This window comes from Bubalus bubalis, chromosome 6 (genome assembly GCF_019923935.1).
Source record: "Bubalus bubalis isolate 160015118507 breed Murrah chromosome 6, NDDB_SH_1, whole genome shotgun sequence".
NCBI classification, from domain to species: Eukaryota; Metazoa; Chordata; class Mammalia; order Artiodactyla; family Bovidae; genus Bubalus; species Bubalus bubalis.
The window spans coordinates 14,935,487-14,960,906 of NC_059162.1; the positions used below are offsets into that span (position 1 = coordinate 14,935,487).

The 25,420-nt window shown below is 45.6% G+C and overlaps 2 protein-coding genes across 4 annotated transcripts in view; one reads left to right on the forward strand and one right to left on the reverse strand.

The window, feature by feature from the left end:
- Positions 1–520: 520 nt before the first annotated feature.
- On the reverse strand, positions 521–20,177 carry SYT11 (synaptotagmin 11). 3 transcript variants are annotated; one of them, XM_044944271.2, is made up of 4 exons: positions 19,855–20,177; positions 12,900–13,726; positions 4,386–4,506; positions 521–3,817 (listed from the first exon to the last, which is right to left on the reverse strand). In XM_044944271.2, exons 1-4 carry the CDS (start codon positions 19,886–19,888, stop codon positions 3,507–3,509), a joined length of 1,293 nt encoding a protein of 430 aa, XP_044800206.1. In that variant the 5' UTR covers positions 19,889–20,177; the 3' UTR covers positions 521–3,506. The 3 variants fall into 3 exon arrangements, with proteins under 3 accessions (XP_044800206.1, XP_006052083.1, XP_044800207.1); XM_006052021.4 differs by having other exon boundaries at positions 4,383–4,506; positions 19,855–20,174; XM_044944272.2 differs by lacking the exon at positions 19,855–20,177 and adding an exon at positions 19,499–19,847 and having other exon boundaries at positions 4,383–4,506.
- The window catches only part of LOC102401468 (YY1-associated protein 1), a 49,641-nt gene continuing 43,057 nt past the window's right edge, over positions 18,837–25,420 (forward strand). Inside the window, 1 exon segment of the mRNA XM_045166000.1 lies at positions 18,837–19,057. Within this exon segment, the coding sequence (XP_045021935.1) occupies positions 18,961–19,057 (97 nt within the window). The 5' untranslated portion in view covers positions 18,837–18,960.

A 25,420-nucleotide genomic window follows, 5' to 3' on the forward strand; every position in this document is an offset into this window, starting at 1 on the left:
AAAATAATAAAGTCTTGACTAATGAATAAATGAAAGAATCAGTCAGTCTAAGCATTGCTTTTGATATATTTTCAATTAAAGAGTCAGACATTCTCTGCACTAAAAACCATCAACCCTCACTCTGGTGATTATTGTCTTAAATACTACATTTTAAGAAGAAAATAGGACAAAAAGGAAAGACTCTCAGTCTAGGACCACATCTTGGAAAACATGGTGTGTGTGTGTGTGTGTGTGCGCGCGTTCACGTGCATGTGCTCAGTCGCGTTCAACTCTTTTTGACCCCGTGGACTGAAGCCCACCAGACTGCTCTGTCCATGGAATTTTTGAAGCAAATATATTGGAGTGGGTTGCCATTTCCTGCTCCAGGGGGATCTTCCAGACTCAGGGATCAAACCCAACTGTCTTGCTTCTCTGGCACTGGCAGGCGGATCCTTTACCACTGCACCACCTATGGGAGTCTGAGTGTTCACACCATTCATAGTCATCCAGCTTCCAAGAAAACCATGCTGAAGTCATCGGGCCTATTTAATGTGAATCAGTCTTTATTCCGCACTTGTGTGGTGCATTAACAAATTCAACATACAAGGTAGCATTACATATTGTAGGTTAGCATTACAGCATTATGCAGTTTCACACAATTCATGTTAGCTTTTTCGATTTTTTTCTTTTTTTAAAATTTGACACGTTTATTTTTTGAGTTTCATTTTTACAAGAGAAGACACAAGGTAAAGAAAGACGACCACATCAGAGAAGGATCATGGTGAGGGCAATGTCACTATTGTGGCCATAATAAAAGCTTCCCAAGAAAAAGGACTTGCATCGTTCCCTCTCCTGAGCAAGCCGCCCCGTCCCACGAACCAGTCTGTTCTCATATCCCGAGCACCGCTCCTAAACATGTACCTCTTGGCTGTGCTCCACTGAGATGAACTGAAGGAAGGACTAACTCATAAAGGGACTTTTTGTTATTAAGAAAAGCTCTTGCCTTCCCAAGGAATCAAGATGTCAGCAGAGAAGGACTGACTCTTGGAAAATCAGAAGTGACCATTCCCTAACCTATTCCTGATCATGAGTGCCTTGTGTGAAAGCTAGAATGTGACTCTCTTGTCTTTCCACTGACTCTTAGGAGTAGGCATTCCTCCTCCACCCTTATCAGTTAGCTCTGGGAGGAACAAATGTGAAAGCCAAAGTCAGCTAAGAAACTTTGGGATGGCTGAGTCAAGGGCACAACGGATCAGGCCTGAGGGAGGAGGGAGGAACCTGGGACTGTCTGCCTCTTTGCCTTTTTCTGAGAAAGACACCGAGGCAGTTCCTAGGCTACAGAACTATGGGTCCCTCTCCTGCCACCTCCACCCACCGCTCAGTAGATGCAAAGAATAAAGCTACAAGGAGATGGGTAAGAGAGGAGTTGGGTGAGGCTGTTTTCCCAGACTTATGTCGGGAGGAGCTTCAGAGGCACACACAGCAGGGCAAAGACCACACTTTCTCCACCTGTTGCTTTGCATTGTTTCTGGGAAGGAAACAAAAGCGGGTTGCTCAGCAGTTTCTGATCTTTAGACATTAAGGCGATGGAGAGGAACCATTTAAAATTTTTCCTAATGGGGCTTCAGAATGCTCCTGTCAGATTTACATTAAACTATCTCAAAATGCATTTTTAGAAAACAAAAATTATTTTTGTCTACGTATGATACAGTATTTACATTCCATGGAGTATTGGATAGAAACCAGTGATGTGAACCCAGCTGATGGTGAGATTGTGAGTCAGATTCTGGGGGTTGGGGGATGACAGGGACAAGAACAGAGAGTGGGCTCTGTGCCTGCTCAGAACTGTTCTGCACTGTCAAGAATCCAGGTTAAAGAAAAAAGAAGAATGGGGTTGGGGGGTCAGGGAACAGGTTGGTTTTAAATCCACAAGAGTTATGGAACGGCAGAGGCAACATCACCACTCTCTCCATAGAGACTCAGCTTTTCAACTCTTCTCAGAAGCAAGTCAAACAGTGATGTTCTTGTCTGAAAGTGAAATTTCTGTCTCTATTAATCTTTCAGGCCTTGGTTCAAGCTGCTGCTTATCTGAGTTCCTCTTCAGGCTGGCAAAAATATCTACTGCCTATCCGGGCTTACTTACCATCCATGAAGTCTCTGCCATCTGAAAAGTCTCAACTCTAGAGGCATGGCTGGACTAGGGATAAGGAGACATGAATTCTAAAACGGAGGCTGAATCTCTCTCAAGCTCTGCTGTCCACTGGCAGGTGGAGGACTGAGCTCTGTGGTTTCCCCATGCCTTCACTGTACCTTGAGATTCACGAGTCCTAAGAACTAAGCACTTTGTTTACAGGAAAAGGATGCTCTGAAAAATCCAAGTTATCTTTATTACTAATTTAGTCATGTGCTCGTTTTACTCAGTTATTTTTAAGGGCCATTATTGAAAAATTTGAGGAGAAAGAATAATTTCTCAAGGTCCTTTTCCTTATGAAGTAAAACTAACCTCACGTAAAGTACTTGAGAAGACTCTAAAGCTTCTCAGCGGTCAGCATTTCTGGAAAAACAAAGGCCAGTCTAACCCTTCAAACCACAGATGATTCCTAACACATCACCAAAAAATGGCTATCCTTCCAAACACAGCTACAAAGGGCGAGGCACTCATCTCATTTTCCTTGTCTTCATAACTACATTTGGGATCAGCAAGATATAGTCAATGGTACTATCCTGTAGCTGAATTTGAAGTCCCAAAGCTCTTTCAAGAGAAGTCATCTAGTTTTGTAAACCCAGATTCTACCGAAAAGTCTGATGCCTTTGTGTAACTGATCACATATTAATCAAAGAGTCTTTTACCCCTTTCCAGCAGGAGCGCTGATAGCAAACACGCCTCATTTCTCAAATACTCTTTCTCCTGCAAACCCTGCCTTATCCATTCCACCTTTGTATATTCGTCTACTGCAGACCTCTGGTTCTTAAGCTCAAAGAGCAAAAATGTAAGCGGTAATAGGGAGAAAAGATGGGGATGATGAAAACATGAGGTTTTACAAGAGCAAAAAGATTCTTCCACAGAGGTGGGGGGTGAGAATAACTCTCCAGAGAAGCCCAATAAAAAGAGACCAATTTCAGGTAATCAGCAAATACAATTCGGCACAAAACACGATTTTCATGGATTAAAATCTGTACCTTGATATTGGCAGTTAGGCTAATTTCTTCAGTTTGTATTAGACATGCAAATATAAGGTTACATTGTTATATATAGACTTGTAGAGGTCTTTCCCTCTCTTTTTTTCCCCATTTGAAAAAAAAAAAAAAAAAAGGATTTCCTAGTGCCTTGCAAAGGAGAAAAATCATCATTGCTAAGAACTGAACTGCAGCTGTGGTCATGTGGGGTGTTCTCTGTGGTGTTTGTCGTGTAAGAAATTTTCTTCTACAACTAAGATGAGGTTTTGAGTCCGCTCCTCTCGGTCCTCTCTCTCCCCGCCACGTCCCTGCCCAGCCTGGCCCCAGGGTTAGAGGCAAGGAGAAGAGGATTAGTACTCGCTCAGACTGTGCCACTTGGCCACGGGCTTGCGGGGGCTCTCGCACACCTCTCTCCAGTGCTCGGCGCCACCGGCTGTGACACTGTGCGCCCCCAGGATCAGCCTCCCCACCACCTCGTTCTTGGTGGTGCGATCGAAGTCGATGACCAGGAACTCGATGCTGATGTCGGGCAGGAGGTCGGTGGGGATGTCGTAGATGAAAGACTCGTTGAAGACTGGGTTCAAAGTGCACTTCTTCACGTGGGTTTTCTTCTTGGCGATGCGCTTTCTGCCGTAGTAGACGTTCACCTTGACGTAAGGATCTGGGGCCCCCGAAGAAAAAAGGGAGACAGGCCAATGACACAGTCCTCTCCTATACAATGTCAGGGAGGAGGGGCTTCTGCTGTCCATCTCCTTGATGTCCCCTCTCTCACCCCGTGGGGTCTTTGGTGGTTGCACACTAAGTGCACACTGACTGTGTACACATCTGCCTGCCTGGACAAGGGGTCAAGGAAACCAGGCAGACAAGGAACAGAAAAACCGCCTCGAGTCAGGGCCGAAGAAACTCCATGACACCAAGAAGCATTTTCAAGGGGGCACAGGGACTACCAAAGGCTGCAGGCTTTCTGAGAAGTCTCACCTGGAGCAAGGGCACAGAGGCTGGCATGCATACCACTGTGAATACCTCGCCAAAGGTAGAGACCATCTGCTTACCCAAAATACCTCCCTGGTTACATTCATCAGGAAGAGAATGTAGACAGAGAGGAACGGGTGGAGGCTGAGAGGTGCCGGGGGTCCTGAAAGGTGGGTGGGGGAGGTGCTTGGATCACAGGCAAGGGGCAGCAGTGCGGGGAGGGCAGACCGAGATAGGTTGAAGTAAATAGCTGCTACCTGAGAGGCCGGTGATGTCCATCTTCGGCAGGTGTCTGGCTTTGAGGACCACCACTGTCATTCTCTGCGCCACAGGCTGGTATGACAGAGACACCTGGAGCTCGCCTCTGCTAATGCACTTCTGTGGGGAAGAAACAGCAGGTGAGAGCCCCAGCCGAGGGGGCAGGCCATGGCACAGAAAGTGCGGGGGCGAGGACAAAGGAGATGTTGTTCTCACAGTCCTGACAGTAAACAAGGGGATTCCTGGTGGCCCGGTGGTTAAGACGCCACACTTTCACTGCAGGGGTCGTGGGTTCGATCCCTGGTCAGGGAACTAAGATACCGCATGCCACATGGCATGGCCCAAAATAAAATAAAATAAAAAATCTTATAGTAAATAAAATCATTTGCACGGAGAGGCAGCACAGCACAGACTCTGCAGTCAGACTGGCCTGGATTCAAATCCTGACTCTACTGCTTATCTGTCTGAGCTGGGACGAGGTCAGCCCTACTTGACCTCTCTGGACTTCTGCTTCCTCTTCTGTAAAATGGATATGAAAACAGTAGCAACTTCCCAGGACTAGTAAGAGGATCCAGTAAATTAGTGTGTACCAGGGACAGGCACTCTCTCCTGCTCTCTCATTTGGTTCTTGTGATAAAGTTTTGAAGGGAGACAGGAAACTCGCATTTGAGTCTTAACTTTGTCACTTACTCACCAGCTGGCCCTGGGAAAGTCCCTGAACTTTCTGGAGCCTCTGGCTCCATTTCACAAGGTGAATGTCCACACCTGCTCTGCCTGCCCCAGTGTATGACCTTCAGAGCGTCTTCTCCGGCCACCCTGGATGCCCACATCTTTGTTTCCTCACCTTGAAATGTTATGCTAGGCTCTATTTAACCCACACCAGTGTTCTTGCCTGGAGAATCCCAGGGACGGAGGAGCCTGGTGGGCTGCCGTCTATGGGGTCGCACAGAGTCGGACACAACTGACGTGACTTAGCAGCAGCAGTAGCAGCAGGCTCTATTTTGAGCTTGGAAACAAGACAAAACAAAACAAAAACTCTAGTCCTCTAAGAACATTTTAAATAACATTTGGATACTAATTACATGCCAGGTGCTGGGAATTCAGAGCTAACAGGACTCAGTCATTGTTCCCAAGGATGGAGTAGAAGATTCAGCAAAGTGAAGTGAAGTCGCTCAGTCATGTTTGACTCTCTGCGACCCCATGGGCAGTAGCCTGCACCAGGATCCTCCGTCCATGGGATTTTCTAGGCAAGAGTACTTGAGTGGGTTGCCATTTCCTTCTCCAGGGAATCTTCCCGACCCAGGGATCAAACCCAGGTCTCCCGGATTGTAGACAGACGCTTTATCATCTGAGCCACCAGGGAAGTCCTCATAAGATTCAGAGACGTAAACAAACGTGTTTACTTGTCAGGAGAGTGAGAAGCCTCGGAAATCCCTGGTGGTCCAGTGGTTAGGTCACTGTTGAGGGCCTGGGTTCAATCTCTCGTCAGGGGACTAAGATCCCACAAGCTGCGCAGTGAGACCAGAATAAATGCTTCCATGCTGCTACGAGATGCAGGGGAGGTTTTGCCAGCTGACATCAGGGCTGAGCTTCTGGGGGGTGAGAAACAGACACTGAAGCAATGGGCAGAGAGAAGATCCTGTGTGGCAGGGCAGCTGAATAGCTGGCTTCAGGCTGAAAGGGTAGGCTATGTTCAGAGAATGGGGAGGGTGAATGTACCTGATGTTGGAGTGCTGGCAGGAGGGATGGGCCAGGAGCCTGGAGAGGTGGGTTAGGTGGGGGTGAAGGGCATGGGGAGCGGGGGGAGTAAGCTCACCAAACAGCAGAGCCGCCAGCAGCCAGGCGAGAGGAGGTCTGTAAGCATAGGAGCGACTTCTGTAAGCATGACGTTACTGCTGTTGTTAATATATTAATAATCATATTATTCTAGTTAAAGCTGGAGAAGGAACTAAAGACGAAAGTCAGAAAACTTGGTGAAGAGGCTGCTCTCACAGGCTAGGGAAGGGAGGGTGAGGGCTGGAACCAGGGCTGTGGCAGAGGAGACGGACCTGGGATAGGTCTCAGAAAGAAATGTCAGGATTTTCTGGGTGGGGGCGGCTAACTGGATGTAAATATAGGGGAGAGGGAAGAGAGGAGGGAGTGTTTCTTGTGTTTCTCTCTTAGGAAGTGGGGATGAGGCTGGGGTAAAGAAAACGAAATGTGGCGGCACAGGAGGCGCTTAGGACATAATAAGTTAAATTTGGGACAAAAAATTTTGAGACCAAATCACTCCTCCACTATCAAATTTTATTCCTTATACTCTTCATAGCTCCAAAGGAAGGTCACCAACTCGACGAATTCTTAGATTGAACAAAAATAGACCAAACTCACCACCAGCCTTACATATGCCACATACCCACCAAAATGACTTGCTGTGCATTAAGAGCGCCAGGCAATCTGCTAGCTGCTAGGGCTGAAAAGTTGCACCCCTACCCTCCAGAAGCTCACAGGCTAGTGCCTGCCCAGGTGTGTCTGGCGCAGGAAAGAACAGCAGTAAATGGTTTGATTAGCTCATCAGTGAAAAACAAAGGGAAAACCCTAATAGCTTATGCTTTGATTGATTATAAGTCGTCACCTCAAGGAATGAACTGTGATAATATTTCCATTTGGTTTAAAAAATTTCTTGAGGCGATGTTTCATACCAGGAGCGTACGGAAATGTCTTTTATAGGATACTGAATGTGACTAAACTTTAAACGTAGCCGTTAGCTTTAGAAATTGAAGTACAAAAGAAAACAAGCTTTAGAAATGATTTTCATGGTTTTCTCTGCTAGATGAAGCCCTACATCTTTTCCTTATCCACAACATACAGTCGGCTCTTGACTGTATCCACAGGACGCACCCCGAGCCAGTTTAAAATCACAGGCTGGTTGCTCCTGCCAACCAGTATACTTCTGGGTCACTTCCTTTGACATAAGTCAGAACTCAGTCAGAGAATGTGTGCTCATTTTTACTATCAGTCACAGCCCAAAGGCATCAGGAAGGTAATCCCTCAGCAAAAAGAAAATATCTTCCGAAATGTTCAGAACTGAACTGCTCAATACCGTAGCTGGTAGCTACATGTATCTATTTAAATTTTAATTCATTAACATTAAGTAAAATTAAATGTTAATTCCTCAGTCACACTGGCCCTATTTCAAGTGCTCAGTGTCCACACGTGGCCAGTGGCTACCATATTGGATATATGCAGATATAGAACATTTCCATCATCAGAGAGAGTTCCAGTGAACAGTGCTGATCTATCTAGAAAGAACTTTTGGATTATTTGAGCCACTGCTCCCCTCCATTTTCATGAATAATGAAATGTTAACTAGTTTTGATATCTATATCTGGGACCTTGAATATTGGTATCTAAATATTAAAATACAATCTTTAGATATAATCTAACTTTATATACAGAAGAAAGCTAGGGAGGGTAAAAAGGAAATTTTGATTTAAAACATAAAGTTTTATTTGTAAAAATAACATCAATTACAAGATGATACTTAGGTTTTTCTGATTATTTAAAACTGTTTAAAAAAAACACAAACTGTTTCCTAAATCATCCATTATAGCATAATCACCCTAATCAAAGTCCCGTGCGCCTTCCCTAGTTCTTTGGGAAAGTGGACAACTTCTGGCCACCTTCACAATCCTTTCCTCCCCTAAAATCACTCCTCTGGCAACTGTTCTCCATCTGACCCACCCTCCCCCCCACCTTTGGCCATTTTACATGGGCAGAATGCCCGTCCTCATTCAGCTGCCCCTTTGTGATGCCCAAGTCTGCCGCCACAACACCACCTGAATGCCATTCCATTCTGCACTGAAGGCCAGGGTTTCAAGTCCCCCCTGCCGCCTCCCCTTCTCTTTCCACCCAATTCCCATTCCCAGCGGCACTGTCAATGGCTCTTTCTCAAGGGCTCTTTGTCAAGGGCTGGGAGCGCACTGTTTCCCAGCCCCTTCGCCTAGTGAGGTAAAGACCCTGTTGGGGGGTGGGCGAGCAGAAGGACAAGGGGGAGAAAGGGTTTTATCCATGCCTGACAGAGCCGGGAGGCTTTGCTCTCAGAGTGCAGGATCCTTTCTCAGCCCGTGGAAAAGAGGAACAAGGGCAGTGGTCCGAAAGAAGATGTTAGGCTGAAGGAAACACTTAGGTGAAGGATAAATCTCTTTCTTATAATTAGCAGAGCCCCTATGGAAAGACTTTTTCTAGCCAGAGCATCTTTGCAAAGAGGAGGACTCAAACATCCTCAATAAACCTTTATAGGGACTAGAAGTTCTCAGTGCTACCTCCACATAAATCACAATCATGAGAAAACAAAAGAAACAAAACTCTCAACATTCAACCACATCCCTCCTTGTCTTCTCCCCAATACACATACACAGCAACTTCCTTTTTTGGTGTGTATGATTTTATTTTATTTTTCTATAGCAAATTTCTTTATTGTTTATGGAAAATTGACATTCCTTGTTCTTTCTTTTCACTCCCTTTTGACTAGCCTGGATGACCTCCAAGGTCTCTTGTAAATCTGAGATTTTAAGAATCCTCTCATTCCCATGACCACTGTCCCAGGTCATGAACACCAATCTGGCAGCAGAAAGACAGGAAATGGTTTGGGAAACAATGACATGAAGAAATTAGGAGGAATCTAACAACTCTCTATTATCCACCGTGTAAATCACTTCTTTCCCACTGTCTCTTCTTTAACCCCAGCCCTCTCTCAATCACTTCCCTTCTCATTGTGGGGGGTGTATTATGGAAATGTAAATTCACTTTTATTTCTTTCTGAATAAAATACTAGGGGGAAAAAAGCTGCCACTAAAGGAAAAAAAAATCCAGTTCCAAAGTCCAACTCAGAGAGTTTGGGTGTTTGGAGTTTACGCTGTAAACTTCTTTTACTAATAGTCAAGCGTTAAATTTTAATGCTTCTTATATCTTTCCGTATATTCACAAGAGCTGAGAGTGTTCTCACAAAGTGACCCCATTAGCCTTCATGATCCAGCCAAGAGGGAGACTGAGGCCCAGAGAAAGTAACTGCACACCCAGAATTAGACAATGAAATGGACAGAATCAGAAATCATGACCAGTCCTGGCTTCTTCCAACTGGATTACACTGCAATAACAGAAAGGACAAGAGCTGAATTTTCTGCTACTGGTCAGGAAATGCAGTTAGGGGTTGGGGACTGTCTAGAGAAATGCAATTCTCACCAGTCTCCACCCAGGAAACTTTGATCCCATTACTATAAAGGGATACCCTACCCAGATCAGGAAAGACTCTTACAGTGTGGACTCTTCCAAAGCAGCTCTAGCTGATGAGCCAAGGGGAGACCCAGAAAGAGCAGACTACTGGCTACACTAGGGAGGATTTAAGGTGGACATTTGGAGGCTGAACTGCTAGGGAATCAGGGGTACAAATGACTAGGGAGATGACAGCCATGACCCAGGATGAAACATAGCCCTGCCCACTGGCACTGGCTGGGGAAAACAGGCTTAGGAAGCCTGGGAGGCTGCAGGGCTCCGGGTGTCCTGGGGCCTCATCCAGGGAGTGTGTTGCTTAGGATCCCACCCTGGCTTATCCCTTCTGAAGGGAGTTAATAAAGTGGAAAGAAGCTTGGCTCTTGCCAAGAGCCCCTGGCAGTTTAGCAAATGCCATTGTCTATGCTCCCTGCCCAGTGTCCTGGATTTGAGGCTTGTTTTGTTCCCAGCCCAAATCAGTCCCTTTTCTTGCCAGTGTCTTCCCAGCTGCAGCCTGGCATAGAGCCCTCCTCCACACTCAGCCGTGGGCTGAGAGTGCATGAGCCGTCTGGGGGAGTCCAGCTAGTTGGTGGCTTTATCAAGGCTAGTACTCCTGAAAAGAACCGCCCAGTGAGAAGAGCTGAATGAAGGCAGGGGGTAGGGTACTGGAGCTGCTATAATGGGGAGTCAGGAGTCAGGGGAGCGGGCTGGTAGAATCTGGAGGAAAAGAAACGGAGGGAGAAGGGAGAGGATGCAGGGAGATGAAACTGGTCACTGCTGCAGCTTCTTTGCAGGACTTCTGCCTCCAAGCTCAGAGGATGCGAGAATTCCTGCTGTGTTGGACTCAGGTGTGTCTCACTGTATCCTGGCAATGGACCAGTGTTCATGCCCTGACCAAACACCTCTAATATTCTCTAAAGTGTTCAGACTTCCCCTGGCCCTTGTGAGCTGAGCGTGCCATGTGGCAACAGCGGTTGTCTGGGCAGTGGCATGACTAAGCTGACTGTGGTGGGGCAGGCAGAGATGGTGCAGGCGGCAGAGACGGTGAGAGCACACTCCCGGGGGAAGGGCTCCCTGCCTCCCCTCCCCAGCCCGGCGCGGCACAGCGCCCTTCAGCAATGGCCAACCTGCTTCCCAGGAGCTCACTGCCCACTCAGTCCTGCTAGCCTGGAAGCCTCTTGTAAGTTCCTGAGCCTTCTGCCTCCCCACTGAGTCCAGCATGGGTTTGCAGCTGGAGAGGGCAGTAACAGAGAAGTAACGTACCTGCAGGCAGGGCTCTTTCTGGAAAACGTGCAGGTGTTTTTAGTGATTCTGATATCCTTTCCAAACCTTCTACCATCTTCTCCATTGATCTAGCCTTCCTTGTCTTCCTTTACTTTATCAAAACAAAATGTAAATATCTACAAATCACATGTCTCTCCCAGGGATCAAACTTTAATAATAATAATCCTGGTTAACATTCATGAGAGTTTACTATGGGCTAGGGACTATGCAAATGCATCATTTTAATTCCTTATAAGAAACAGAGACTTAGAGAATTTAAGCAGCTTGCCCAAGGTCATTTAGCTGGTAGAATTTAGATTCAAACTCAGGTCTGACTTCAAAGTCCTTGCTGTGCTGTGCTTAGTCTCTCAGTTGTATCTGACTCTTTGCGACTCCATGGACTGTAGCCTGCCAGGCTCCTTTGTCCATAGAATTCTCCAGGCAATACTGGAGTAGGTTGCTCTGCCTTCCTCCAGAGGATCTTCCCAACCCAGGGATTGAACACAGGTCATCTGCATTGCAGGTGGATTCTTTACCATCTGAGCCACCAGGGAAGCCCAAGAATACTAGAGTGGGTAGCCTATCCCTTCTCCAGGGGAACTTCTCAACCCCAAAATTGTACCGGGGTCTCCTGCATTGCAGGCAGATTCTTTACCAGCTGAGCTACTAGGGAAGCCCCAAAGTCCTTGCTATCAATTCCTTATGTTAAATTCTGAAAAAGGAATGAAACTCTTAAGTATAAAATTTCAACAGCTTCTTTCACAGCATACTCACTATATGATAAATGCCAAGATTTCTTTTTTGTCTTTCTCCTCCCACTAAGTAAAAGCTACATGAAGGCAATAAGATGCCAGCTATATTATTCCATTTGATTCTCGTAACCCATAGGGAAGGCAATATTATCAGTTCCATTTTACAGATGGAGAAATAGAAGTTGAGAAGAGTTAAGTAACTCACTTACATCATACCCCTGGAAAGTGGTGAGCTGGAAGGTGAAGCTAGGCAGTCTGATAAGAGCCCTCCTGCCAAACCGCAGAACTGCACTGCCTCCCCAGTTGAGAATGAAACAAATGAACTAGTGTGGCTGGGAGCACCATTCTTGCATCCCTGAAAGGATTCAAGAACCAATGCTAGCCCAGTGGAGAGAAGGCAGGATGGAGGGCTCTCATGCCTCTCTTAATGCAAACAGGGCAGAGAGGAAGAACAGAGAGAGAAGTATCCGTGGCAAAGGTTTTGGCCTGCGTGAGGGGCCTGAAAGGTCAAGCAGTTGTATGCTATGAATGCTAAGTTGTTTCGGTTGTGTCCGACTCTTTGTGAGTCCATGGCCTGGGACCCACGGGGCTCCTCTGTCCAAGGGATTTTCCAGGCAAGAATACTAGAGTGGGTAGCCATTTCCTCCTCCAGGGGCTCTTCCGGACCCAGGGATCGAACCCATGTCTCTTACATCTCCTGCACTGGCAGGTGGGTTTTTTACCACTAACAATACCTGGGAAGCCAAAGCAGTTGATGAAGTTGCATTTATAAAATGGTTGTTAAAAGTCACACAGACGCAAGCCTACTTATATCTCTAGGTTTGGGCTGGGAAAGGGAAGCCGAGGGGAAAATTACTGAACTACTTCCACAGTTTCTCAGTTGTAAGGAATAAGTTCACAAGAGGAAGATCACACATTTTGGAGAAGAAATTGGCTCCCATTTGCCTGAAATGAGGAGGTCTAGGACTGGAGGGCCATCCTGCTCCAAGCAAGCTGGATGCAGCATCAGGACGTCAACCACTAAGAGCAATTTCAGAAGGCGTTTGCCCTTTTCTCTTCAGGAAGTTGCTTCTAGAGGAGGCCTAACCTGCCAGGCTCTCTGTCTTACTCTGACCACTGCTCAGTCATGATTGAGCAGAGAGCTTCCTCTCTACAGCCCCTCCTTGCCATCCATCCCACTTCTCCTTCCCATTCATCCCCTTCTCTCCCCCAACCTACTATTCCTCCCCAACAACTCTTCCTCCTCACCTGGATGTTCCTTTTGATGATGTCCCTGGTCAGCTGTACCTTGCCTGTGCTGGGGTCCACCCCAGCCAGCGGCACCATGACCTCCCCAATGACGTCATCCCTGGAGAAGCGGTCAAAGCTGAGGACGAGGAAGTGCAGGACCAGGTCTTGTAGCTGGCTGTACGGGATGCCATAGAAGGTGAAGGTTTCATCAAACACAGGGTCCAGGGTCTTCCGCAGCACCCTGGTCTTCACCCGATGCCGTTTGTCGGGAAGGATGGTCATTTTGATGTAGGGGTCAGAGCCCTGGGTCTGGTCATCCATCACGGGCAGCCCATGAGCCTCCTGGATTGTCACCACCAGGGCTTTTTTCGGGAAGTTATAGTCCACTGAGAAGGTGAGAGATCCTAGCATGACATCCTCCTCTGGAGATGATGGAGAAGTGGTTTTGCTCTCCCCAGGGGTCAGGCTTGCAATGGGGCTCCTCAGTTCTTCCCCATAGTCCACTTTGATGGGCAATTGGTCTACACAAGATCCAGAGCTAGGTCCCTTAGGACTCTTGTCTTGGCCCAGCAGGCCAGCCTCTGCTGCATCTACCAACAGGTTCCCGCGTCCACCTTCCCTCCCGGGGCCATCTTTGTCTCTCCGCACTTTGATGATTTTCTTCTTGTTGCTGAGGGTTTCTGGGTATATGCTGATGCCTTTGAGCATATGTATGAACTTGTATGGTGGGTTCTTGTGCTTCTTCTCTGCCTGCTGGTGGCAGCATGTCCAGACAAAAACGGTCACTGAGACACACACCACCAGCACAGAGGCCCCGATAAGGCCGGCGACCACTGGTGACACGTCTGAAAGTGGAGACCAGAGATGTGTCAAGGCGGCTGGACCTCGGCCTCTGCCAGAGCACCCCTGCTTAGGGCCTCCGGCTGGGGCCGAGCTAATCTGCAACCCAGCCTTCTTCAAAGCAAAACTTGCTCATCTAGGCTTAGGAACGTCTCCCCTCTCTTAGAGATGCCCTCACCCATCCCTCCAACCAATCCGTGGCTCTTTCTTCCCACCAACCTGGATGAAATACTTACCTTGTCTAGAAAGCCTCCCCTGCAGTGCCCCACCTGACTGCCTGTTCTTTTCTCGGCCTTGCCTCTCCACTTATGGACTTGGTTTGCTCACATGGATTTGTGTTTCACATAAAGTGGCCCCGTAAGTGTTATAGGTCACCCTTCTACGTAGGAGCCATTCACCTCAACTGTTCCACAAGGGCATGAGCTGTGTCTGGTTTCAGGAGGATATTCCACAGCATCCAGCACAGGGTTTGCCACAGTGGGTTTGTGTGGGCTGACTGATAGGTAGGGTGGAAGGATGTGGAATTGACTTTGGATGGGTTTGGTAGGGTGCCCAGGGGTGATAAAAGTAGGTGAGGGGTAAGAAGTAGAACTGTGGGCCTAAGTCCTTTTGAAATATGTTTCAAATTTCAGCTCCCAGGCATTTAAAATACTTGTATTTTAATGTAAAATACAAATATTTAAAAATAAAACACAAATATTTTAAATAGGAAGAAATAGGGACCATGAAACATGTCAGACCTTGTCACCTTCTTAGTAAGGTCTTTCCTGACCAACCTATTTAAAAATGTAACCTTTTCCACCCTTGAGACCTATACTTCTGGCCCTGCTTAATTTTCTCCATATGACATGACATGAGTTCTCTATTTCACAAACACACACACACGCATGCACACATATACAAACACTCACATATAATTGTATTAGTTATTGTCTATCTTCACTAGAATATAAGTTTCCTAAGGACAGGGCTCTTGTCTGTTTGTGTGCTGTGCTCAGTCACTCAGCCATGTCCAACACTTTGTGACCCCGCAGACTATACCCGCCAGGCTTCTCTGTCCATGGAATTCTCCAGGCAAGAATACTGGAGTGGGTTCCCCTGCCCTTCTCCAAGGCATCTTCCCAATCTTCTAGGATTGAACCCAGTCTTCTGAATTGCAGGCAGATTCTTTACCTTTTGAGCCACCAGGGGAGCCTTTTGTTTGTTTAGTTCCTGTCTATATCCCCAGCACTAAAAACACCCAGCAGGTACTTAATATTTGTTAGGTAAACAAATAACTAAAGAGAAACAGGTTTTTTTTTTTTCTTCCCTTCTCTAGTCTTGTCTTTTCCTGCACAAATTGGGCCTCTGACTTAGATAATTAGGTTTTGGGATTTATTTTCCCTTAAATGCACTGAAGCTAAATTGGGTTTAGGCCTTAAAGATCTAGATAAGGCCTATAGTTATCCATACTACGCATTAGGGTAAGTCTCAAGTAGGGCAGGGGGAACTAAGGAAATAAATGTGATTCTTGCATATTCTAGATTTTTCCTAGAACATCCTTCAATCAGGCATATGCCTGGCCTGCTGCCTCACTCACTGCAGGCTTTCATTCAAACCTCATCAGAAAACATTTCCTGTTTGTTCCAAGGAAGATAGTATCCCCACTACTCTGATTGATTTCTCTTTGTAGCACTTACTACCTCTGGTATATATTTATTTGTCAGTCTTCTCTTACTAGGTAATTTAATAAGACCAGTGACTGGCTATTTTGTTCACTGCTACATTCCCAGGTCCTAGAACCATGTGGCGCATAGTAAGTGTTCAGTGAACAAATGAGTTAGTGAATTCAAAACAGCTTCCCCTTTAGGAGCTTGGGATTAACAGATAACAAACTACTATTTAAAAAATAGATAAACAGCAAGGTTCTACTGTATACCACAGGAAACTATATTCATTATCCTGTAATAAACCATAATGAAAAAAAATTATATATACACATATATATAATTAGATTATTGCTGTACATAAGAAACTAATACAACATTATAAATCAATGCTACATCAATAAAAAACTTTTAAAAACCCAGTTTCCACAGATTGGAGAAAGAGGATGAGGTCAATATGACTACATATAACAGGGATAAATGTAAAATTCTATTTAGCCTTCAAAACCTATTGATAGGAAATAGGAGACCTTACTTGATAAATCTGAGTAAAACTAACTTAGTAGTTTAAGTGATCACAAGCTTGGAGTATACCTAGGCTGCCTTATACTATCAGTGTGATGTCTAAATCAGAGGGGCAGTATAATTTCATCTGCTCTGGTCATGACACACATGAAGTGCTCTCTCTATTTCTGACAAGAATAAAAATTTATGTTTTTTGTGTGCCAGTATGATACCTGTGCCAGACACTGTATTAGAGCTTCCTCAATTTGACTCAAATAACTCACTGAATAGGTACCATTAATAGCCCAATTTTACAATTGAGGAAGCTGGGGACTCAAATCTTCCCTAGATCACAAAGAAGCAAATGACAGTGATGAGATTTAAACCCTGGTCTATCTGACACCAGAATGTGTCTATATTATGGATAAGCAGGATAGAAGAGGACCTAGAAACCATATTAAATGAGAAGAAACTGAAGGAGCTGAAGGGTCTGGGAATAACAACTTTCTTTAATTACTGAAGGTACTTTGCTGGAAGAAGGTCTCATCTGATTTTACTTTGGAGGGCAGGTCTAATACCAGTGCATACAGGCTACAAGAAGACAGATAAATTCAAAGAACTGAATTATTGTTAGAACTGCCTCTCGATGGCCCAGATTGCTTCCGGAGGCAGTGAATCTCTGAAGACTTTCAGAGACTGGATCACCTTCGTCAGATATATTATTCTAAAAGGAATTTCCTTAACAAGGATTGGAATTAACATCTCTGAAATTCTTTCTGCCTCAAACATTCAAAGTTCTATGAATGTTGGGACCAGGTAAGAAAAGAAGTGGTTACATTTTGAAATAATACACATGAGGAGTAATGCCATTTCACAAAGTATATCAAGGTGACTGTGTCCATGGCCATGCTGAATAATAACAGCATTTATTTTCAGAATATCAGGTGAAATAAAAACTGTTAGGGAGAGGTTTCACATAATGGGAGCAGCCTTGGCTGTAAGCTCCTTGAGACCAGGTGGAAATTATAGCCTGTTTACCTTTGAATTCCCGAGTCTCTTGCATCGAACAGGAGCTCAGTAAATATTTGCTTGAACAATTGATTGGGTTCAACTGTAAATCAGAATGGGCACAATCTGAAAAATTGGCTCTGCATTCACCTATGAGAGATTTTCCTGAAAACTGTTTGCTACTGATTCGTAACACTGAATATTATCTCTCCAAGAAGAGAAAGGCAAGAAACTACCAGGACAAGTATATTTTTGAGAATGATTTGAAAGGGAGCCTAAAGGTCAGGTTGAGAGACATCTGAGTGATCCTTTGGCTCTACCATAAATTTACTGTGTGATCTTGCGAGATCCCACTGCTGCGCACTATGCCTCAACTTTTACTGCTAGAAAGCAGTGGATCAGTAAAAGAGAAGATGAAGGATGCTTATCTTTCAGGAGGGTGGAGAAGGAAAAAGATGAATGGGTAGATAGCATCACCCACTCAATGGACATGAATCTGAGCAAACTCCAGGAGACAGCAAAGGATGAGGAAGCCTGGCATGCTACAGTCCACAGGGTAGCAAAGAATTGGACATGACTTAGTGACTGAGAAACAGCAACACGCTTCCACCTTGTTTCCCACTTTCGCTTTACGTTCTTCTTCATTTTAGTATTTGTTAATCCCTACGTCTCTCCCCCACACCCACGGCAGCAAACTAGAAAAATCAGAAATGTTGAAACTCAGGACCCTCTGTCTAGTTTCAGTCAAAGGCTTAGTGGGAAAAGTAAGTTAGAACTAAAAGCTGAAGTGAGTGTTTTCAAGTAGCTGTAAATTGCAGTGACCCATGCTGCTTGCTCCTTTTGTCCTCCGAGGTCACAGATAATTGAGTGTTGGCTTGGTGTATCTCACAAGGGCTATGGAGTTTGAAATGAAGTACTCTATGAGATGTGAAAAAAGTCAGAAGTTCTACAGGGAGTTCTCGGTGGAGACCTTCCATATGGATTTGAAGATCTATAAGACACATCTGGGTTTGTTCAGCTCTCTCAGCCTCTGACCAGACATGCTTATTGACATTTCCTTTGCAAAAATAGCCTTTCCTGGTCAAGTAGGCCAGTGTGATACAGTGAAATAAGAATGAATTTTGGCATCAATGGGAAATTGGTGTAAATCCTAACACTAGCCTAACTAGTTTGACTTTATCTCCCTTAGCCTCAGTTTCCTCATCTAGCAAATATATATATATATATAAAATAATGAATACACTGGAGGGTATTTATAAGTCTTTTAGTATGTAAAAGGCTGATATTTCTTTTCTTTTGTTCAGTAATATTTCCTCTAAATGACATCACTATATTATGCTCTACAACATCTAACTTTCCAAGGAATCTGGAACTGCAATTAGAGAAAAGAATATAATGGAAAGGAGGCATAAGAAGAAAAAGAAAGAACAAGAAGAAAATCACGGAGTACTCCTGTAATCAGAAAAGGGACATCAATTTTGGAAATTTAGGACTCAAATAATAAAAAGGCAGAAGATGAAGTGTAAGAAAAATATAATCAAGATTTATCCTTGGGGAATCAGTGTGAACCAGTAGTAAATGGGTGTGATCTGTTGTCTGTATACTTTCTCTGACCTGATATTCTTCCTGACATTGAAGGGATAGAGCAGGCTGGGTTTTGTTAATTTCCATAAACCTTCTAGTAGGGAGTGAGAAAAGCCATTTCCTAGTTGGATTGTGACCCCACCCTAAACACTGGAGTCTGGATGCTCAAACCTGGATTATCTGAGGCAGAATCTCTTAAGGGAAATGAAGGAACCCTAGGCTGACAGCAACTCTCACCTACTTCTCCCATCCAAACTGGGATAGGACTGAGGCAGAAGCAGGGCAATTCATTTTTCTTTGGGGGGCAGGAAAACAGCACAGGAAGTTTGCTATCTCAGCACATTTTACAGGAATCCCCCAGAGGAAAAACGTGCATCTCGAGCTTTTCTTTATCATCTGCTTCCTTATTTTCCACCCCACTCTCTGGCTCCAGGGAGTGTAACTGATCTTGGAGCCTGTAGGGTTGGGTCTGGGACCAGCCGCTCCGAGATGACGTAATGCTTTCTCTGGTACACAAAGCGGCCTCCCCCGGGCTCGGCCTTTTGCGCCCCTCCCACTCTGGCCCGGATCAGGCCCCCGCCAGCACCAGCGCGGGTGAGTCCCCCTTTTTGAAAAGCCGGCCCAGGGAAACAGGGAACAAAGGCCTGAGAAGAAGAGCCTAGGCGCTGCCAGGAGGCCCAGAAATAGACATCACGTCATCCCCCAACCCAGCAGCGCCAAGCGCCATTTGGTAGCATCGGACGGACCCCACCATTACGATGCAGAATAGACATGGCAGGGCTCACGTTTCCTCCCGGCCCCAGCATCCAGCTGACCGGCTTCAGGAGTGGCTTCCTTTTTGCTCCCCACCCCCGCACCCCTCTTTCCCCAGAGGCCGCCGCCTCCCCTGGCTGCCTGCCACACAGCCCACAGTCTCCAAGCTGCCATCTTGATGCCCCATCCCCCTTGCCACCTCCCTCCCCCGCAGCCCTGAGGAGTGGGAGGGGGAGGAAGGGGCACCGCCCTGCGTGCCCCAAGGGGGAGGGCTCGGCCTACCTCGCCTCTCCTCCCCTCGAAGGAGGGGTTCACGTCCTTCGCAGGCTCTCGGTTTCTCACCTCCAGCGGTACTGACAGTGCACCATACGAGGTTTTCGCATCCTGGACGTCCCCACCCTTGCTGTGACTCTGGCCTTCTCGGCCCCTGCAGCCCGTAGCTCAGGTTCGGACGCTGTCCACTGCCCGCAATACCACCACCTTAGGCCCGATTCTACCCACCACCACAGGCCCGAATCTCCAGGGGCTGGCACTTGAAGGCCTTGATCTGGGCTTCACGCTCTGCCCAGCCGCGGAGCTCCCTTGGCTTGGCAACGGTTTCACCTACCCCAGGCTTAGTTTGCCAGATTTTTACTTACCAAAGCTAGGTCGGATGTTGGTGATCTCAGCCATGTCGTAATCAGAGGCTATTGCTATAAATGCTTTTGCAGTGGTCGATCAGACAAGTCTGGGACCTCCGGTAAGTACCGGAGGCCGCCGCTGCAGAGCACTAGGTCAGGGGAGGGGGAAGGTATCTGGTGGATGCCTCCTGCGACGGTCTGGTCCCTGGTTGACAGCTGCGGTCGCCTCTTAAGATGCTCCAGGGATGCTCTGAGCTAAGGATGCAGGTGCAGCCAGACTGGTCCTGATGCGAGGTAGGCCCCGCCTTCCTCCGAACGGCCCTCGGCAGAAGACTCCGCCTCTGTCCGAAAAGTTCCGGAAGGCAAGCCCCGCCCCTTTCCGGAAGATCCGTGGGAGGGGACCCCTCTCGCTGCCAAATTTTCAAGAGAATGAGACCCCGCCCACTGATGGGCTTGTGGGTCTGTAAAGCGAAAACCCCGAGGCCTGACTAAGGAGAAGTTGTATGAGATTCTTTGGATCTTGTGATTCCGATTCCCTAGGCTTAATATAGCAGCAGAATGTTCTGGGCGACAGGGAGGTAGGATTTTGAAAAGATAAAAGTATATATTATCTGCTTTTCAGTATCAATTACCATTATTTTTATGCGTTTCTTAGACCACTAAAGATCATTATGGAAACTTTCTTAAACTTCAGAAGCTCTGATTGAAGACCAAACCTGGTGACGGCTGCACAACACTGAAAGTTTACTGAAAATAATTGAATTATATAAGTAAAACCTCTTTGGTGGCTCAGACGGTAAAGAATCTGCCTGCAACGCGGGAGACCCAGGGAAGAGCTGACTCATTGGAAAAGACCCTGATGCTGAGGATGAGATAGTTGATGGCATCACTGACTCAAAGGACATGAGTTAGAGCAAACTCAGGAATATAGTGAAGGACAGAGAAGCCTGGCATGCCGCAGTTCATGGGGTCGCAAAGAGTCGAATGACTTAGCAACTGAAGAACAACAATAAGTAGGATGGATTCTGTGATGTGTAAATTGAAGCTTTTTTCTTTTTAAAGACTAATGAAAGTTGCCAATAATTAATCGGTGTTGGCTATTTCTCTTCTAAAAGCTTCAGATGCTTAGAACAGCTTAGATGAGAGAGAGATAGCAAACCAACAGGTCTGTGTATTGTGTAGTTTCAAAAAGCAGGACACAAATGAAAAGCCAAGCTTCTAGAGACATCTTTGGAATGCAAGAGTTAGTGTGATTCACATTAGAGTCAGATTGCTGGCGGTTATCTCCATGATTACATCAACGTCACCATTTTGAGCTGCAGATTCTTTTATTTTGCAGATTCTGTTTACAGACAGAATCAAGTCAAATAAATTACTTAAATATATAAATGTTGGTGGTTCACCTGTAAAGTGAGAGTGTTGAATGTACTTTTCTAGTTTTGACCTTCTGTCTTTCTAGGAAAGAGAAAAGAACATCGTTCTAGGAGTTATTCATCCATTCAAAACACATGTATTGAATTTATTGGCCTTCGACTATGCTTCATGCACCTTCCTGGACACCGGATTAATGCATTAGAAGCTAGAGTCAGGATACCTGATTCCACCTGATAGCTGTGTATCTTTGTAAAAATCACCTACCCAGCTGAGCCTAAAATGTGTCCTGTATAAACAGGAAGGTATAATAGCCATTGTCCTATAGAATTTATTGTAAAGATAAAAAAAATCACCTTTGATAACGTAAGTGAAAGCATTTTGTAAGGAGAGTGTTATACAGATGTGAATAATTACTATGGATTGAATTCAAGACTACCGTCTCTTTATTCAGGAAACTGCACTATTTGTAACCCAGGATTTCTCTTTCTTAAATTTTATGAATTCTCCATTTCCTTGGTTGCATATTCCAGGTGTCTTGCAGCGAGGACTGTCAACTTAAACCACTGAACCTTAAACTCCCAGTGTTGTTTTGAGTAGGATAGCACTGTGGACAGAGAAAGCAAGGTAGTGCCTTTAAATATTTTTGCCAACAACGGAAGTGCTCGCGCTTTGGCTTCATTGTGCCCTAAAATAGAATGGCGCCTGGGCTGGGAGCGTGCTCCTTGACACTCCGACGCGGCGCACCGCGACCCGGGGAGGCGTTAGTAAGTCGCTGCCGTTGTCTGACTTCCGGTGATAAGGAAGCTGAGTTTCCGCGGGAGCGGGCCGGCTGGTGAGGGTACGGGTTGTGTCCTGTAGGGCGGGAAGACGCAGTTTGGAGCGGACGTCCGGGCGAAGGGTGTTCAGGCTGAGGCTGCCGGGCTGGTGCGGGGTGCGTGACAGAGGTAGGGGAGTGAAGACCTCTAGCTGGGAGTGGGGACTGAGTCAGCGCTAGGCGCTGAGGTGAAAAGCGCAGTTTGAACCCCTTTGTGAAATGTTTGCCCAGAAGGGGTTCGCGCTAGGGCCTTCTCCTTATTTGCATTCATTCACACTGTTGGTTTGACTGCAGTTCCCAAAGAGGGGGCCTCTTTAGAACTTCTTTTGTGTTTGACGTGCCTGAGCTGATCCCTGCAGGCTAGTGACTGAATACTAGCTGCCTTCTTTTCATCCCCCGCCCCTCAACCCCCGCCTTTTTGGACCTCAGTGATTTATCTGAAATATGGCTTGCCTAAACTAATTCCACAATCCTTAATTCTCCCTTACCATTACCTTATCAGAGGAATCTTGTTAATTTAACTGTGATTATCTGATAGAATTCCAGTTGAGCTATTCCAAATCCTGAAAGATGATGCTGTGAAAGTGTTGCACTCAATATGCCAGCAAATTTGGGAAACTCAGCAGTGGTCACAGGACTGGGAAAGGTCAGTTTTCATTCCAATCCCAAAGAAAGGCAATGCCAAAGAATGCGCAAACTACCGCACAATTGCACTCATCTTACATGCTAGTCAAGTAATGCTCAAAATTCTCCAAGCCAGGCTTCAGCAATATGTGAACGGTAAACTTCCTGAGGTTCAAGCTGGTTTTCGAAAAGGCAGAGGAACCAGAGATCAAATTGCCAACATCCGCTGGATCATGGAAAAAGCAAGAGAGTTCCAGAAAAACATCTATTTCTGCTTTCTTGACTATGCCAAAGCCTTTGACTGTGTGGATCACAATAAACTGTGGAAAATTCTGAAAGAGATGGGAATACCAGACCACCTGATCTGCCTCTTGAGAAATCTGTATGCAGGTCAGGAAGCAACAGTTAGAACTGGACATGGAACAACAGGCTGGTTCCAAATAGGAAAATGAGTACGTCAAGGCTGTATATTGTCACCCTGTTTATTTAACTTCTATGCAGAGTACATCATGAGAAACGCTGGACTGGAAGAAACACAAGCTGGAATCAAGATTGCCGGGAGAAATATCAATAACCTCAGATATGCAGATGACACCACCCTTATGGCAGAAAGTGAAGATGAACTCAAAAGCCTCTTGATGAAAGTGAAAGTGGAGAGTGAAAAAGTTGGCTTAAAGCTCAACATTCAGAAAACGAAGATCATGGCATCCGGTCCCACCACTTCATGGGAAATAGATGGGGAAACAGTGGAAACAGTGTCAGACTTTATTTTTCTGGGCTCCAAAATCACTGCAGATGGTGACTGCAGCCATGAAATTAAAAGACACTTACTCTTTGGAAGGAAAGTTATGACCAATCTAGATAGCATATTCAAAAGCAGAGACATTACTTTCCCAACAAAGGTCCGTCTACTCAAGGCTGTGGTTTTTCCTGTGGTCATGTATGGATGTGAGAGTTGGACTGTGAAGAAGGCTGAGTGCCGAAGAATTGATGCTTTTGAACTGTGGTGTTGGAGAAGACTCTTGAGAGTCCCTTGGACTGCAAGGAGATCCAACCAGTCCATTCTGAAGGAGATCAGCCCTGGGATTTCTTTGGAAGGAATGATGCTAAAGCTGAAACTCCAGTACTTTGGCCACCTCATGCGAAGAGTTGACTCATTGGAAAAGACTCTGATGCTGGGAGGGATTGGGGGCAGGAGGAGAAAGGGACGACAGAGGATGAGATGGCTGGATGGCATCACTGACCCGATGGACGTGAGTCTGGGTGAAGTCCGGGAGTTGGTGATGGACAGGGAGGCCTGGCGTGCTGCGATTCATGGGGTCGCAAAGAGTCAGACACAGCTGAGCAACTGATCTGATCTGATCAAAATAGGGACAAAAGTTCATTTGGTCTGGGCTGGGGAATCTCTCCCAGTGTCCTGGAGAAACGGAATTAAAGCAGTTTAAAACTAACCTTATAGTTCAAACTCTTAGAAAGAACTTTTATGTTGCCGCCCTCTAATCCAGGTTTTCATCTAGTGCCTTGGTTAGATGGGCATTCAGGCCTTACTTGAACATGGTTAGTGATGAAGAACTCACTGCAACACAAGGCAGCATGTTCTATTCTTGGACCTGTCTTATTGAGAATAAAGTTTTTTGGGGTAGAAAGATGCAGTTAGTTTTCATATAATGCTCTTGGTCCAAGCTGCATAGAGTATGCACAAAACAGAAGTTCACACACTCATTCATTCATTCAGGGAATGGTTACTGACTGTCTCCAGTAGGGCAGATATTGCTGAATACTAGGGGTACTCATCGAAAGAATCTTTTCCCTCAAAAAGCACATAGTTTGTGGGGGGCTGGTGGGAAAGAGCCAAGAAGCAATCATAAAAGTGGTACGTACAAAAAAAGAGGTTTGCAAATAGATCTATAAGAACATATGAGAAGGTAACCTCCACTTTAGGTTAGTGTTGCCATTAAAGTGTGATAATTGGAATTGAAGTCAACTGTTCAGAAATATAGTATACATAAAAGGAATCTCTCATTTTCAATACAAAATTTTTGTTAATATGGTCTAACCTTTTTAAACAACCACACTTTGCTTTTGGATTCTTTCTGTTAAGGGAAATACCTGTTTATAAAAGCAACAATGGCAAACATTTATTGATCTAATAAATTACAATTTAATGATGAAAGTGTTATTTTTATTTCATTTTATAGCTGAAGAAATGAAATTCAGGTAAAGTAACTTATGCAAGGTCACAAAGCTTACTTGGGAAACAAATCCAGATGGTTTGACTCCACAGTTTGGTCTCAATATCACACTGTCCTACCTCCCTGATGGTAGTAGTAATAATTAACACTTACTAATCATTTACTATTTAATTCTTATAACACCTCCATAAGGTTAGAAAAATTATTATCTTTTATAGTTGAGAAAACCAAAATTTGGCTAGGTGAAGTCACTGAGGCAAGATAACACACTAATCAGTAATAGAGTTAGGATTTGAACTCAGGCATTCTGTCTCTTGAGTTCAGTTCAGTTCAGTCGCTCAGTCGTGTCCGACTCTTTGCAACCTCATGAATCCCAGCATGCCAGGCCTCCCTGTCCATCACCAACTCCCGGACTTCACCCAGACTCACGTCCATCGGGTCAGTGATGCCATCCAGCCATCTCATCCTCTGTCGTCTCGTTCTCCTGCCCCCAATCCCTCCCAGCATCAGAGTCTTTTCCAATGACTCAACTCTTCGCATGAGGTGGCCAAAGTACTGGAGTTTCAGCTTTAGCATCATT